The 17,500-nt window shown below is 31.8% G+C and overlaps 1 protein-coding gene across 2 annotated transcripts; it reads right to left on the bottom strand.

Moving 5' to 3' along the window:
- Positions 1 to 453: 453 nt before the first annotated feature.
- LOC130894795 (ITG-like peptide) lies at positions 454 to 17,160 on the bottom strand. 2 transcript variants are annotated; one of them, XM_057801779.1, is made up of 5 exons: positions 17,001 to 17,160; positions 12,380 to 12,524; positions 8,771 to 8,903; positions 8,301 to 8,542; positions 454 to 5,190 (listed from the first exon to the last, which is right to left on the bottom strand). In XM_057801779.1, exons 2-5 carry the CDS (start codon positions 12,515 to 12,517, stop codon positions 5,056 to 5,058), a joined length of 648 nt encoding a protein of 215 aa, XP_057657762.1. In that variant the 5' UTR covers positions 12,518 to 12,524; positions 17,001 to 17,160; the 3' UTR covers positions 454 to 5,055. The 2 variants fall into 2 exon arrangements, with proteins under 2 accessions (XP_057657762.1, XP_057657763.1); XM_057801780.1 differs by lacking the exon at positions 17,001 to 17,160 and adding an exon at positions 13,944 to 14,229.
- Positions 17,161 to 17,500: the final 340 nt, after the last annotated feature.

Raw genomic sequence — 17,500 nt, 5'->3', positions numbered from 1 at the left:
ATAAGTAAGTTATAAGCCTTAGAAAGATGTCGATTGTATCGTTAAACTTAATTTCATGGACTAGCTGGACTTCAATAGACAGTACTGCAAAAGCAAGTGGTTTAAATATAAATTGTCTTGTATGGAAATTACCCAGTGGCAATTTCCCTCACGTTTGATCGAGGGATAGCCACACAACACAACAGTATGGCACTAAAATCTGTCAAGTAAATCACACGCTTTCTAAAGGATGGGAGGTGTCATTAGAGGTTGAACCATGTGTTAGAATGGGTTTCCATACGGTAAGAAGTGAGATATTTCTTCTTTAACTGACTTAATTTGGAGGTCTCAACTGAAATTATCTACGTATAACAAAAAGACAGGACCTAGGTGGTTCTATGGTGTCAAAAGCCTCCTTCAGATCTAAGTATGTTGGATTCTATTCTTCTCATTTCTACATTGCCTTTATTCCATTTATTTCGTCATATTCCCATTATCTGGTCCTTTATCAATTGACTTGTCAATATTTTTCTTCTCATTCCTCTTCTTTGTTCCCTCTGTGTTCTTTTTTGTTATCTTGTCCGTTTCCCTCTTTGTTCACCCTCTTTCGATACATTCTTTGTTGGCTCAATATAAAATCATCTTCGTATAACAAAATGACTGGACCTAGGCGGTTCTATGGTGTCAAAAGCCTCCTTCAGATCTAAGTATGTTGGATTCTATTCTTCTCATTTCTACATTGCCTTTATTCCATTTATTTCGTCATATTCCCACTATCTGGTCCTCTATCAATTGACTTGTCAATATTTTTCTTCTCGTTCCTCTTCTTTGTTCCCTCTGTGTTCTTTTTTGTTATCTTGTCCGTTTCCCTCTTTGTTCATCCTCTTTCGATACATTCTTTGTTGGCTCAATATAAAATCATCTTCGTATAACAAAATGACTGGACCTAGGCGGTTCTATAGTGTCAAAAGCCTCCCTTAAATCTAAGTATGTTGGATTCAATTCTCCTCTTACTAGATTGCATTTATTCCATTTATTTCGTCATATTCCCACTATCTGGTCCTCTATAAATTACCTAGTAAATATTTTTCTTCTTGTTCCTTGTCTTTGTTCTCTCCTCAGTCTTCTTTGTTCTCTCCTCAGTCTTCCTCTCTGTTATCTTGTCAGTTTTCCTCTTTGTTCACCTTCCCATTATCTTCTTGGTCTTCCTTTCTGTTTTCTTTTTGGCTCTTCTCTTAGTTTTCCCCTTTATTTTGTCTTTGTTTTCATGTTTCTCATCCACGTATAACAAATTATTGGGCCTATTTGGTTCTATCTATAGCGTCAAAAGCCATTCTCAGATCTAAGTATGTGGATTTAATCCTCCTCTTTTCTGGATTTCCTTTTCCATCAGCTTCATCCAACGTATACTCCACATATTCTCCCAAGATTTCAATTATTTCGATATATTTTCTTCAACTGTTTCTTTCCATTATCTTCTTGGTCTCCCTCTCTGTTTTCTTCTTGGTTCTTCTCTTAATTTTCCACTTGGTCTTTGTTTTCTTGTTTCTCATCCACGTATAACAAATTATTGGGCCTATTTGGTTCCATTTACAGAGTCAAAAGCATTCCTCGTATCTAAAGATGTTAGATTTAATTTTTCTTCTTTTTGGTTTTTCTTTTCATCTTTTCAGTTTCAGTTTTCCTTCATTTATTTCGTCCTAGTTTATTTAGTCCTCCATTGATTATCTTTTTGGTTTTTCTCTTTATTTTCTTTTTGGTTCTTATATTTGTTTCTTACTTGATCTTCCTATTTGTTTTCTTCCTTATTATTTCTTTTTTCACTTTATTCTCTCTGCAAGTTCTTATTTATTGTATTTTCAACTACAATTTTGATTATTTCATTTATCTCCTCTATTTATTCCTTTTTGATGACATATTTGTGTAGGTTTTTAATGACAAAGTATTATTTTATTTAATAAAAATACATTTTAGTGAAGTTTGTCTATGACAATAAAGGAAAACGTTAGATATGAAATTGAAAAATTAGTTTTTTAAATTTGGATATAATTGGGCCACTCTATATAGAAATAGCTTTGAAAATTACTTTGAAATGATCCAAACACACTTGACAGCTAAATCTAGTACAGGCACTAAATGAATTTTTGTATTTTTTGTTTCAATAAACGTGTTTTCAAAATTTTTTATAATTTGTAAACAGGGTCGGTTCCATGAGCAATTTACCTGAATTAAAATAAAATTATGAAGGATTCCTTCGTTTAAAAATTAAAAAAAAAAAAGAATATATGCATTATTTTAAGGAGCTATCTACTATACAGGGTAGTTCATAAATGTTTTTATTTAAGAACTAGAATTTTTAATAGTTGAAAAAAGAATTTTACAAAAAAAATGATAACGAAGTAATTTTTAGACACCTGGGATGGAAAAAAATTAAAAAACTACACGAAAATATAAATATATGGAAATATATACATAGTTATATCCTGTTTTACCATTTTGATTTCTTATTTTTATAAATTGAAAATAAGGCACAAAATACCAAAAAACACTTAAATAAAAATTGTACACTAAAAAAAGTGTAGAAGAGTTTTGAATAGCTTTTGTAGTACTAATGTCGAAGGAACAATTGAGGCTTCGTTGTTTACTATTCCAAAAAATATTTTTGACATAATTAGTGGTAAAATATAAAAATTTTAAAAATGTACTTCACAAAATATGTAAGTGAACAAGAAATTTGTGTAATTACAATTAATGTGAAGTGGACTTCTGTAATATTGTACACTAAAAAAAATGACAAAAACAGAAGTTTGAGCTTCTATTGTTGTTTTGTTCAGTTAATTGTTTTCTTTTGGTTTAAAAATTGTTTTTCTTGCAAATACAATGAAATTTATTATTTTTTGTGTTGGAAAAAGTTTCAAACGAGTCTTTGTACTAAATTCACGTCAAATCATCACAGATAGAAGTTAAAAATATCTGTAAAATATATGTGCGTTCTATACAAAGAAGTATATTAGATATTTGTATTGTGGGTGTGCGTTTTCCCCATTTTTCTTTTCTATAAAACTACTTTGAATCTGTTATTAACGCCTAGGCCAAAAAACACCGATCGGAACATTGTACTAACTATTAAAACACCTCATTCAATAGACATGTTTACATAAAACAATTTATTTTCGATCTAAATGTTTGTTTAAACAACAAACTGTCTAATAAAAATGTTGATTTTGTACAGAAAAAGATACACGAAAAAGTTTAGAGATGGGTCTGTGTGTACACACCGTTATTTTATCCCTGTATCTTTTTGGAACTAGAAATATCAAGTAATTGAATAATTGAAGGAACTAGTTCCAAAAAACGAATAAAAATACCGATTCCATCTCTATCTACGATGTTGCACCAATTATATTCACTCCAGAAGAGAGTTTAAAGATGTGACGATATGTTCATACCGTGATTTTGTCACTGTATCTTCTTTTTGGAACCACAAATATAAAGTAATTGAAGGAACTAGTTCCAAAAAACGAATAAAAATACCGATTCCATCTCTATCCACAATGTTGCACCAATAGTATTCACTTCAGAAGAGAGTTTAGAAATGTGACGATATGTTCATATTGTGATTTTGTAACTGTATCTTTTTGGAAGTACAAATATGATGTAATCGTATCAACTTTTTCCAAAACCGTCATTTCCATTTCTATCTACGATGTTGCACCGATAATATTCACTCCAAAAGAGAGTTTAGAGATGTGACGATATGTTCATATCGTGATTTTGTTCACTGTATCTTTTTGGAACTACAAATATCTAGTAATTGAAGAAACTAAATCCAAAAAACCTATGAAAACTTTATTTTCTTCCAAATCCAGGACGTTTTACCAATAATACTTTCTATAAGAGAAAGTTTATAGATGTGACGATATGTTCACACCATAATTTCGTCACAGTCTCTTTTTTGGACTACAAATATATCCTAAATCGGATAAAACCGTCATTTCCATCTCAACACAAAGTTTTTCACCAATAATACTCTCCAAGGAGCAATTTTGGAGATGTGACGATATTCTATACCGTAATTTCGTCACAATATCTTTTTTGGACTACAAATATCAAGTAATCGTAAAAATTTGTTCCAAAAAACGAATACAAATACCACTTCCATCTCTACCTATGGTTTTGCACGATAGTTTAGAGATGTGATGATATTCCATACCATGATTTCATCACAGTATCTTTTTTGGACTACAAATTTCAAATAACGAATGAACTAGTATCAACAAATAAATAAAACGCCATGTTCATGTCGATACAGAGTGTTTTATCACCAATAACTCCTCCAGAAGAAAGTGTAGAGGTGTGACGGGATGTTCATACCGTGATTTTGTCATAGTTTCATTTTAAAATCAAAACATCAAGTAACTGAAAGAATCAGTTCCAACTTAACGCCATTCCACCCTAATACAGGATGTTTCACGTAAAATACTACCCCGGAAGAAAATTTGGAGATATGACGATATGTTCTTATCGTGATTTTTTCAACCTGTAACCAAAACAGTTAGTGAATCACGGTTTTTTTTGGAACGGTCGTGTTACTTCCCAACTCAACTCTATACAATTTTATCAATCATTTAATTGTAGATATTTCCATCGTGGTTCTACGTTGTTATTTAGATAAAGAGACTAATTCAATGAAGTAATTTGAGATATTGATTTTTTTTTGTAAAATTATAAAATCATCACAAGTGAATTTTTGATTTTTTTTGAAGCCTGACGTTTGACATTTGACGTTTTTTAATAGACAATTTGTGTACACTAATAAAAATTACTTGATACGAAGTACTTTGGAGGGCTCGAACTTTTCACTCTATATTTAGTCGCAGTAATTCGTATCAAGTTTCAATTACACTGAGAAACATGTAGACTTACGAAACTTGTGAATTTGCAAATTAGAAGATTTGTAAGTTTCGTAATGTCAAGTCAGTCCGTCACATAAACAAATAAAATCATCAATTTGAACTGTAAATTATGTATAGTTATTTTTTTTTCTTGAAGGGATTATATTTACTCGGTAAGTATTTAGTGCAAGGGCCTCTTGAATGTACCTAAGCCGGTGAGTCTCTTTTCACCAGCCGTGTGTTGTACAGTATTTTTTATCTGATCTGATGCTACCGGGCCAATGCAGATAAGAGGATCTTTGAAGTAGGAACAAACCTGGAAACAAAAAAATTGATGCAATGAACTAACGATAAGATATATAAGTTGATGAGTTAATAGATTTATCGAATTTCTAACCTAATATAACCAATTCTGTCATGTGTCATTTGATTTCTGTCATATGTCATTTGATTTCTGTTAAATTTGGATGAGCTACGTCGTTTAGTTTCTATTTGACAGCTTTTGATAGCTCTTGAAGAATTTCAATCATAATTTGAACCAAGTTGAGGGAATTTGTAAATGGTAAAATAGTTATTTACTGAATTAAATTGTTAGCATTCGAGATTGGAAGATATCGAATGTTCTAGATGCCTAGTTTTGTAGCCATGAATCCACCGTAACACGTCAGAGAGAAGAAAATAGTCAAAATTACCGATATTTTGAGGTTAATCAGCACCAAAGTGGATTTGAGAGATATTGGCAGATGTCTATCACATGATATGAAGAAAAAACGTAAAACTATGGATTTAGAAGGCTTTAAAGTGATTTTTACGGTAAGAATCATCATTAGAATGAAGTTAAAGTACCGTGGGAAATCTGTACCATCCATTTTAATGGTGAAAAAGTCTGAATGTCCTTATTGGTATTTAATCATTGGAAGATGTCGAATGTTTAGCATCTTCAGATTTGTTAATGTGAATCAACCGAATAAAACTTAAAAGACCAAAAAAACAGTCGAAATCGTGGCCGTTAAGAATTTTTCATAAAGTACCATCGTTCGATTCAAGTTAACACTATGGGAGTTTTGAAGGATAAATTCAACGTACAGTTTTGTAACCGTGGATCCACCATAAAACCCTAGACACCGAAAAAACAGTCGAAACAATAGGTTTCTTTGGACGAATCGGTACGTTATTTGTGCAGAAAATGTGAAATCTGTGGGACCCTCAAGCATTTTTTATGAATGGAATCATGATTTGAATCCATCTCAAGTCGATAAATACCATGAGAAATTTGCACCATCAATTTTAATGGAACAAAAAGTGGTTTATTGAATTTCGTTGCTGACATTCTAGACTAACAAATATCGCAGGCTCTGGACCTTTATTTTTGTATCCATGAATCCACAAAAACATCGAATCAATGGTTTACTCTCGATAAAACGGTACCAAGGAGAGTTTGACAGTTATTGAAAGCTGCTGTCTGCCACGTTATTTCTGCAAAAAATGTGAATTCTGTCAGATTTTCAAGCATTTTCTGTGGATGGAATCATGATTTGAATCCATCTAAAGTCGATAAATATCATGGGAAATTTGCACCATCAATTTTAATGGTACAAAAAGTGGTTTATTGAATTTCGTTGCTGACATTCTAGACTAACAAATATCGCAGGCTCTGGACCTTTATTTTTGTATCCATGAATCCACAAAAACATCGAATCAATGGTTTACTCTCGATAAAACGGTACCAAGGAGAGTTTGACAGTTATTGAAAGCTGCTGTCTGCCACGTTATTTCTGCAAAAAATGTGAATTCTGTCAGATTTTCAAGCATTTTCTGTGGATGGAATCATGATTTGAATCCATCTAAAGTCGATAAATATCATGGGAAATTTGCACCATCAATTTTAATGGTACAAAAAGTGGTTTATTGAATTTCGTTGCTGACATTCTAGACTAACAAATATCGCAGGCTCTGGACCTTTATTTTTGTATCCATGAATCCACAAAAACATCGAATCAATGGTTTACTCTCGATAAATCGGTACCAAGGAGAGTTTGACAGTTATTGAAAGCTGCTGTCTGCCACGTTATTTCTGCAAAAAATGTGAATTCTGTCAGATTTTCAAGCATTTTCTGTGGATGGAATCATGATTTGAATCCATCTAAAGTCGATAAATATCATGGGAAATTTGCACCATCAATTTTAATGGTACAAAAAGTGGTTTATTGAATTTCGTTGCTGACATTCTAGACTAACAAATATCGCAGGCTCTGGACCTTTATTTTTGTATCCATGAATCCACAAAAACATCGAATCAATGGTTTACTCTCGATAAATCGGTACCAAGGAGAGTTTGACAGTTATTGAAAGCTGCTGTCTGCCACGTTATTTCTGCAAAAAATGTGAATTCTGTCAGATTTTCAAGCATTTTCTGTGGATGGAATCATGATTTGAATCCATCTAAAGTCGATAAATATCATGGGAAATTTGCACCATCAATTTTAATGGTACAAAAAGTGGTTTATTGAATTTCGTTGCTGACATTCTAGACTAAAAAATGTCGAATGCTCTGGACCTTCATTTTTTTATCGATGAATTCACAAAAAAACATCGATTAATGGGTTCACTCTCAATAAGTCGGTACCGAGGAGAGTTTGACAGTTATTGAAAGTTGTCTGCCACGTTATTTGTGCAGAAAATGTGAATTCTGTCAGATTTTCAAGCATTTTCTGTGGAAAGAATCATGATTTGAATCCAGCTCAAGTAATGGTACAAAAGTGGTTTATTGAATTTCGTTGCTAACATTCGAGTCTGAAAGGTGGCGAATCCTCTGAACAAGAGTTTTTGTCCATGAATCCACAAAAAAAACATCGAATCAATGGGTTTCTCTGAATAAATCGGTACCAAGGAGAGTTTAATAGCTGTCTGTGAAATCCTCAAGTATTTTTTGTGGACTTAATCATGGGAAAATTGCACCATCAATTTTAATGGTACAAAAGTGGTTTATTGAATTTCGTTGCTGATGTATTAGCTAGAAAGATGTCGAGCGTTCCAATCACTCAGTTTCGTGAACGTGTATCCACCACAACATAGTAAACACCAAAAAAAAAACATGAGTTTTTAGGGGTGAATCAGCACGAACGAGGTTCAAGAGCTAATTCAGTTATTTAAATCTAAAGGGAGTATTATAACAACTTGTTGGGTTCATTTGATGAGGATTTGAAACAAATATGATCGTATTTAATCAAGGAAAACGTTCTTTAGAATTAAGATAAAGCACAATTTCAGGTTTTATTGTAAAATGTACGAATTAATCCACCATATTTGACGAATTCAACCCCTAGAGATAATTGTTCATAAATAAAGAAAATATTTGATTCTAACGAAAAAAAATATATAAAAAAAATCAGTATTGAATTAACAAAATCGTATGTTGTTATTTACCCTTCTTGGAGCCTGTCGGTGACGTCTTTGCAGCTGGCAGCAGAGTCCCCTGGAAATATCGCATTCGTTGGACATATTACATGGTTCGGAATATTGCTTGTCTTGATGAACCGGCGGCCTACAGACTCGCGTCGATACTCCAGCTTCCGCTTCCGCACAAACCAATCCCGATTCACAATCCGCGTCTCTTCTACATAATTCCCCAACTCTTCGACCGAAGAAGTTAATACATGTACCGATAACTAGAAAAATTGACATATTCAAGTCACTTATTTGACCGGTAGAGGTCACCACGTGTCACATTTTTATATTGATGGATTGATATTTCGAAAAAAGGTCGTCAAATAGTTTTACGGTCACAATTTTTTGAATTGTTTGTATAGAACAATGGAAAAATGGAAAAAAAAACGGGAAAATTTAACTCTGAAAAGTAGAAAACGATAAATTTTTATATATAAATATTTACTCACTTCCGTCTACGTCAACGCATATTTGTCCTGGGCAACAATATTCGTTAGAAGAACAACGTTTCTGGTAACAGGGATCCTCTTCATTGTTTTCGTTGATGTATTCATCTAAAATATTTTCTTCGCCTTCGTTTCGCTGGAAATAGTAGTTAAGGATGCAAATAATTGAATAAAGTACAAAAAAGGTCAAAACCTAGGAATTTCAGGACATAAAGATGCGATGCTTTGATTTAGGAGAACCTGAACACAAATTACGAATAAGAAATAATGAAAAAATTTGAAAAGTGGATCGGTAGACAATACAGTTGGCCAATTTCATAATGAGTTTTCACGGGGCTCCAGGAGAAGACATAAACCAGTCACCCCATGTACCAGATAATCTCAGATCGACGCAGTCATAATATTCATATTCAATAACCTTGACAACCCCCCAGGATGAAAATATTTGACCAATTTCATTACCACGCGGCTCCAAGAGTCGAAGAATAAATCAGCGACACAAGGCACCAGGTACCTCGTGGGTCAGACGATGTATAAACGAACCACCCCGGGTACCAAGTACCTCGCAGGTCATTGCCGTTCTGATTTTCATGTTCAGCGACCTCAAAAACCCTCAGGATGTTTGTAATTGACCAATTTCACAAAGAATTTCCACGGGGCTCCAGGAGCTGACGTATAAACCATCCACCATGGGAACCAGGTTCTCGCTGATCGTCGTCATGATTTTTGGGTCCAGCGACCTCGAAAACCCTCAAGATGTTTGTAGTTGACCAATTTCACAAAGAATTTCCACGGGGCTCCAGGAGATGACGTATAAACCATCCACCCCGGGCACCAGGCTCTCGCTGATCTTGGTCGTCTTGATTTTCGTGTCCAGCGACCTCGAAAACCTTCAGGATAAGTTGTAGTTGACCATTTCACAAAGAATTTCCACGGGGCTCCAGGATATAAACTATCCACCCCGGGCACCAGGTTCTCGTAGATCTTCGCCATGATTTTTAGGTCTAGCGACCTCGAAAACCTTCAGGATAAGTTGTAGTTGACCATTTCACAAAGAATTTCCACGGGGCTCCAGAAGATGACGTATAAACCACCCTCCCCGGGCACCAGGTTCGCGCCGATCTTCGTAGTCATGATTTTCATGTCCAGCGACCTCGAAAACCTTCAGGATGAGTTGTAGTTGACCATTTCACAAAGAATTTCCATTGGGCTCCAGGATAAAAACTATCAACCCCGGGCACCAGGTTATCGCTGATCTTCGTAGTCATGATTTTCATGTCCAGCGACCTCGAAAACCTTCAGGATAAGTTGTAGTTGACCATTTCACAAAGAATTTCCATGGGGCTCCAGGATATAAACTATCCACCCCAGGCCCAGGTTCTCGTAGATCTTCGACATCTTGGTATCCGTGTTTAGCGACCTCCGTATGCTGCTCACAAATTCCTAAGTTTTGTGTTTTATTTTTTCGGTTGAAAGTAGATATTTTCGCTGTGGTAGATATACCGGAAGAGGTCGAAAAATTCACGTTTTTGTGTTTTTATTCTTTACATTCAAAAATTCTTATTTCAAATAGAAATTTTGTACGTTCATATAAAAAACTATCGATAAGCACTTCGATTTTTTGTATAGAAATTGGCAACGTCAAAATATTTATTCATATCGGAACTGGGGATTAAATTTTAATTTCCTCTGAACATTTTTCATTTTGAATCCACTTTTTCTTTTATTCTGATTTAACGAGACTAAACTCGAGTGCATTGTAGAATATTAAACAATTTTAAACTACGTGTGAAACATAATGGGTAATGCAATTTACGTTGGTCGAGAGATAAGCTTTCAAACAAACTTCCACAGTTTCTTTTTAAACTTAATTTTCTCTAAAAACTTCGCTCTACCGATTTTTATGAAAAGGCACGATAAAATACGAGACTTGCATCTATTGGTCGAAAGCTTTTCATCAAATTTATATTTACAGTGCATTCGAAATAAAAACATCTCTATATTTGAGAGAATGCGAATTAGTGCTTGTACCAAATCATACAATAGAATATAAATTTGTTATTTATGATCGATCTGTCATATGTCACATGATCGACAGCCTTGTAATTATGTGCGTCATTTATTCATTATGTCAAATGTCAACGGCCTTGTATTCTGTGCTACCGCAGGTTCTATGTCATTTATTATATGATCTACGCGTATCATCTATAGCCCCATCTGTATTTCAACTTATCAATTATGTGAGTTATCTATCCTTGTATCCTGTATTGCCACGCGTTCTATGTCATTTGTCATATATTCTATGATTCCATTTATAACGTGCATCATTCATGATTTGTCTTTGAACTCATGAACTATACGCGTCATCCCTCATCCATCATCTATCTTGTCATATGTCATTCGTTTTGGATTTTGAATTGACACGTGTTTTATGCTATTTTTCATACGTTCTACAAACCCATTTATAAATGGTATCATCTTTGATTCCTTTGAACTAATTCTTTATGTGCGTTATATTCTGTGCTTTCACGCGTTCTGTCATTTGTCATATGTTCTATGATCCCATCTATATAATGTATTACTTCTGTCTTTGATCCTATCCAGTAATGTGCGTCATCTGTCATCCATTATATGCGTCATCTAACCTGTCATATTTCACGTATCAGCTGTTTTGTATTAAGTGCTGCCACGTTTTTTACGTCATTTGTCAATGTTCTTTGATCCCATCTAATACGTATGTCATCTATGATCACTTCTGTCTTTGATATCATCCATTATATATGTCACCTGTCTTCCTTTATGTGCATCATATATACTGACATGTCAAGCATCAAACTTCTTTTTTTAAGGAGGAGTATCTCATATGGAAGACGAGTTGAAGATGTATATCAAATAATAAAAACCTTCCAGAATGGCGCTGGTGTAGACAAAGGGTATGGTGTGGAGCTATTGTAGATGAATGTAATTCAAGCAGTTTGTTATTGCAAATTTCAAAGAATGTACATATTACTATAGTAAATATAACCTAAAAGGAATTTATTTTTATACTAATGTGACGCCACCCTTCTTTACTTTACAGTTTTTCATATTCTCATATTGCTATCCTTACCTTCACCCACCATACTTCAAACTCAATTGTTACGTGTGTCATCTGTCATTCATTATGTGTGTCATTTGTTCTGTCATATGTCACGTGTCACGTCTTGGATTAATGTTGTTTTTTAGTGTTTTTTTTTTAAATTAGTTAGTTCCAAATCTTCAAATTATGCAAGGAAACCTTAAATTTGCACGTTAAAATCTATATTAGATCCGAAACTCACGTTAAAGTCCGAATTGTATGTAAAAAAGTTGATTCTCAAGATAGAGAAAATATGGAGGTATTTCTATCATATCATGGGACACTCTGTATATGTAAGACGAGCTCAACTGGTATACGTGTGTTTTATGAAGAGTTCGTCTCAGTTAAAAGATTTTCAAATGTTACCACTTCCGATTAAAGTGGAAATGGATCGATCCTTACTTATTTGATTTCAATTTTTTTTTTAAAAACTATAGTAGATAGTTACAGTTTCTCTTCATTCTGTTTCATTTTGTTTCAAACATATCACTTACCAAAAATCCTCCACCACCATGTCCTCCGTATCCCAAATTAGCAAGTACTTCGGGTGAAAATCTGTTAAAGAGACCTCCCCATGCGTTAACTTTCTGACCGATGAGGCATAAAGCCGAAAATAACAGGATAGTTTTCATTTTGAGTCTGTAACACAACATTTTGATATTCATCTACAGACATTGTATCCAAAAATTGAAAATGACCCTTTTAACTACTACTAGTCATTTTCTGCTGGATATTTTATCTACCCTTTCTCACAATAAACAGAAAAAAATGTTAACATTCATAAATAAACGAGAAGGTTACATTTACAGTTATGAATTTCATAAATAACTTTTTCTAAATACCCCGTATAATATTACATTATAACTTGAAAATTCAATAACGAGAAAATGAAAATTTTTAGTAATAGTTATAGTCCCGGGACAAAAAATTCGACTTGAAAATAATGCTGTGACATGAAAAAATTTTTCTCATACGGTCCCTCGTTTCTAAGTTAGAGTCCTTTAAAGTTGCGAAATCTTATATTTAAGTACATTTTCTAAATTATACATTCGAACATTACTAATTTTCAATGGATGATTGATTGAATTTTACACAATACAAGTTGTCACAATGAAAATAATTAATATTTTATTTAATCAAAAAACGAGGTTATGTGTATTGAATTTAACAAAAACATAACATTGCGTGTTTGTTTCAGAAATTAATTTTTGTTATAGATTGTACAAATAGAAAATTAGATATTAGTACGAATGAAAAATGTCAGCATGCACATATCCTGGCCGTAGTCACGTTATTTATTAATATATAATGATTTGCAAAAAATTGTCCTTTGTAGAATAGGAAACATTGTATTTTGACTCACCCTGTATTGGATTTAATGGATTCAATGATCAACAATTTTTGAAATACCCTGTATAATATATTACAACTTGACATTGCAATAACGAAAAAGTGAATAGATGTAAAGAATTATATCTTCCTGAATTCCCAGTGTATAGTATATTTCCCCTGCAAACTTATGAATGTCTTTACATAAAGCACAAAAAACTTTTTCTAACTTTATTACCTTTATTCACTTTATCCCAAGAGGAAAACACAATGGGCTATTTGCAGAAGCAATTTGAGACATTCTTTTTTCTCGAAATGCCTTCTCCTTCATAAAAAAACTTATTTTACTGGCAAATCCCAGTTAGAAATAAAGTGGAAAATCATATTTCTCATTTTCATTTCAAGTTATTTATATAGATCAATATGTGCGATAAAATGCTAGATGATAAATCAAAAATAATCTATAATCTATTTATTAAACTAATAAGAATGCCATTTAGTATTCAGGAAATAATTAACTATCAAAACATTTAATTATAAGCGATTTAAAGCTCAAAATGTTAGTTTATAGTTTAAAAATCTTAAGGAATTATAAAATATTATTTAATAACAAAAGGGTAGCCATTTTTATTTGCTGGGGTAGACGCTTGAGGTAAGTGATAAAATTTAGTGGACGTTTAGTGTGATAATTTAAAAAGTGTATTTCAAATAATTACATAAAAAACTTACCAAATAAATAGTGTTTTTTAGTGAAATGATTAAAATATCAATCATTTGGATTAAATATATTATCCGGAGACGACATATAATATAAAGATTGTAAGGTTAGTACCCCGTATTAATTTGTTTTTCTGGAAATTTACGAAGTTTATTACGAATCAGTTTATTTTTTAGAATTGTGAATGATTATTTTACACTTGATTTATATTTTTCACATTCTATTATTCTAAATTTCAATTTATAGCTTTAACTAGTACACTTAACCTTACTTTGAAGAAACTTGACGTTTATTGTTAAAGTTTTGTATCTATAAACAGTCAGCCATCTTTTAGTGGTAAATTAAATTACTTTTTGAATATAATAACGGTCATTATTACTAGTTGAAATATAGTATATTATATTATAAGGATTAAAAGTGCATATTTTTTTACAAGCAATATTTGCAGTTGCGAGGCGGAGTGAATGCAAAATTGTGAGTAATAAAATGTCAACATTTTTCGATGGTTGGAGAAAAAATCAATTATTAAAAATCAGAGTTATTTTAAAATAGATTCTATTTGGTAGTCAAAATTGGTATTATATGTCTCGTGTGAAGTTAGAAGTAATTTGAAAATTAATGCTATTTAGTTGTAGTCTTAATGAGTTTTGTTTTTCTCGTGAAGATTCATTTTTTAATTATCCATTTTCTTCTCGATTAGTTATATATATAATATAATTATAAGGTAGTTCAAACTTCATAGTGGTTTTTTATAACGTAATTCAGAGAAAGAATTTATTGATTGTAATTATAAACACGTTCCAACTGCATATTAGTGCATAAGTCGTAGAATAAAATTAGAAAATAATAATGGGGAACTTAATCATATAATCTAACCTCAGATTATTAATATTAATGAGGTACGAATTCATATATGCATTTATTAAATGGAACGAGACGAAATAATCAATAGGAGTATGGTTTGCTAAAGGCCTGGGTATATAAATATTAAGTTAGGTAATATATGCAAATAATTATGATTTAGGCATTTCAAAATAAGATTTTAAAAAGAATTATAACTGATAGAAGCTAGGTATATCCTAACTATGTTATAAGAACACTTATGCTTTGAAAAAATAGAAAATAGTTGTTATAAAGGATGTTATGGAGTATAAACAATGCTTAAATAAGATGTAATTTAATTTCTTATATACTTGAAGAACTTCTTGGGTCTCATTCTATCTCTTATAGTTATACTGTAGGTGCATCTTTCTTTTAACCAAATTATTCAACTCAACTCTTCGAAACATGATTTTTTTCACATTATGAGGATGGATAGATGGATTTGGGAATTTTTCTTGTGAACTCACTTAATATTTTAAGGCATTAATTTACCCAATCTTCCTTTTTTTATTAATAAGCACTAATATTAGTTAATGAGCTCAATAAGAGTAAAATTATTCTTTTGCTGACTATCAGTTGAGCACAAGAGTTATAATATAGGGGAAAGGCACATAATACGAGACTCCTTTTTATTTTGGTTAAAGAAAGGGGTAATAATTTAATTTTTTCGAATAGTTTTATATAAAAACGATAGACTGCTGTGAATACATTTTATTTTAGAACGCTAAGTTTATTTGGAATAATAATTATTTCTTTAAAGCAATAAAAACTAACAAAGTAATTTTAATATGACATAGTGTAGGCTCATATTAGGAAACCTAGAAAAATAAGGAGAGGAACCAAAATAAAATTATTGTTACTTATTCTGCTAGAAATCAAAGGATTAAAATTGTTACAATATTAAAATCTAATCGAAAAGAAGCTTCTAAGTCAAAATTAGTCCACTTTTCACCTCGAGTGTCTTCTGAATCTGATATTTTTTCATTCTTTTTGGTACTTTTAATCTTTTATCTGTTGTCATTTTAGTTTCTTTGTGAATTTTTCTTGTATGGAGTTTTCCTTTTATTAGAATTTTATTAATAATACAGGGAAGTAAATTATTGTTAAGGTTTTTTTAAGCTAGATACTCGATAAATTGGACGTTAACCATCGAATTTGATCCGAATGGAATCTTTGGAATATCCAAAATACCATAAAACTAAACTATTGACATTTATTTATAATTTTTTAAGGTTTTAACGAAATTTATGAATTTCGGGGTGTATTATAATAAAAAATGACGTAAAAGATGAAGTGGCTACTTAATTGGATATATTGAAGCGAAATAATTCAAATTTTATTAACTATACAGGGAAGTAAATTATTGTTAAGGTTTTTTTAAGCTAGATACTCGATAAATTGGACGTTAACCATCGAATTTGATCCGAGTGGAATCTTTGGAATATCCAAAATACCATAAAACTAAACTATTGACATTTATTTATAATTTTTTAAGGTTTTTATAACGAAATTTATGAATTTTGGGGTGTATTATAATAAAAAATGACGTAAAAGATAAAATGGTTACTTAATTAGATATATTGAAGCGAAATAATTGAAATTTTATTAACTATACAGGGGAGTAAATTATTGTTAAGGTTTTTTTAAGCTAGATACTCGATGAACTGGACGTTAACCATCGAATTTGATCGAGTGCAATTTTTGAAATATCGAAATACCACAAAACTAAACTATTGACATTCATTTACAATTTTTTAAGGTTTTTGTAACGAAATTTATGAATTTTGGGGTGTATTATAATAAAAAATGATGTAAAAGATAAAGTGGTTACTTAATTAGATATATTGGAGCGAGATAATTGAAATTTTATTAATTATACAGGGAAGTAAATTATTGTTGATATTTTTTAACCTAGATATTCGATAAATTGGACGTTAATCATCGAATTTGATCGAGTGGAATCTTTGGAATATCCAAAATACCATAAAACTAAACTATTGGCATTTATTTACAATTTTTTTGTCAAAAATGGGCCTGATTTAATGCCTTAGATTCTCATATTCTTTACGATTAAGTGGAAAATCATAACGAAAATATATTTACATTAATCTCATTACTAAGACAACCTGTATACTGTAACTCCCGGTAAAATATTTTATTTCTAACTATTAGATAACTACACTTACTTGTTTTTATTTGAAGCAATTTATTTCACAAAATAGTTCACAATAACCAACTGAAACGTTTTTTCGACAAAACCACTCGTCACTATCCTGAAAAGAACCCAATTGTATACTACGTAGCAGTTTCTTCTGGATCCATAATCCGACGTTTTATTATATGCTTATGATTCGTACGAATTCGTGAAGGATCGGAGGGGATCGTTAAAGGATACGTATTTCGCGTGGGCGTCCTTTGGATTCCTTATGATTTTTATTCTATCCTAGTTGGTAGAGCGTGGGAATCGTGATATAATTCTAGTTTTTTTTTTTGTATATCTACGGGCTGAGAGATAATGAAGAAATTACGCCCTTTGTGCACTTGTAGCTTGTTCATTTTGAAAGCTGTTTTGACCATTTGAAAAAATTTCGTAGCTTCGATTTCAAAATGAAGTCAGCGCTCAAACGTGTGTTTAAAAATTTTTCATCCAATTAATCTTTGTCTTCTCTATTAACTTTTTTACACC

The sequence above is a fragment of the Diorhabda carinulata genome, chromosome 6 (genome assembly GCF_026250575.1).
Source record: "Diorhabda carinulata isolate Delta chromosome 6, icDioCari1.1, whole genome shotgun sequence".
NCBI classification, from domain to species: Eukaryota; Metazoa; Arthropoda; class Insecta; order Coleoptera; family Chrysomelidae; genus Diorhabda; species Diorhabda carinulata.
The sequence above is the reverse complement of the archived record's forward strand: the minus strand, read 5'-3'. Positions and strand labels throughout refer to the sequence as shown.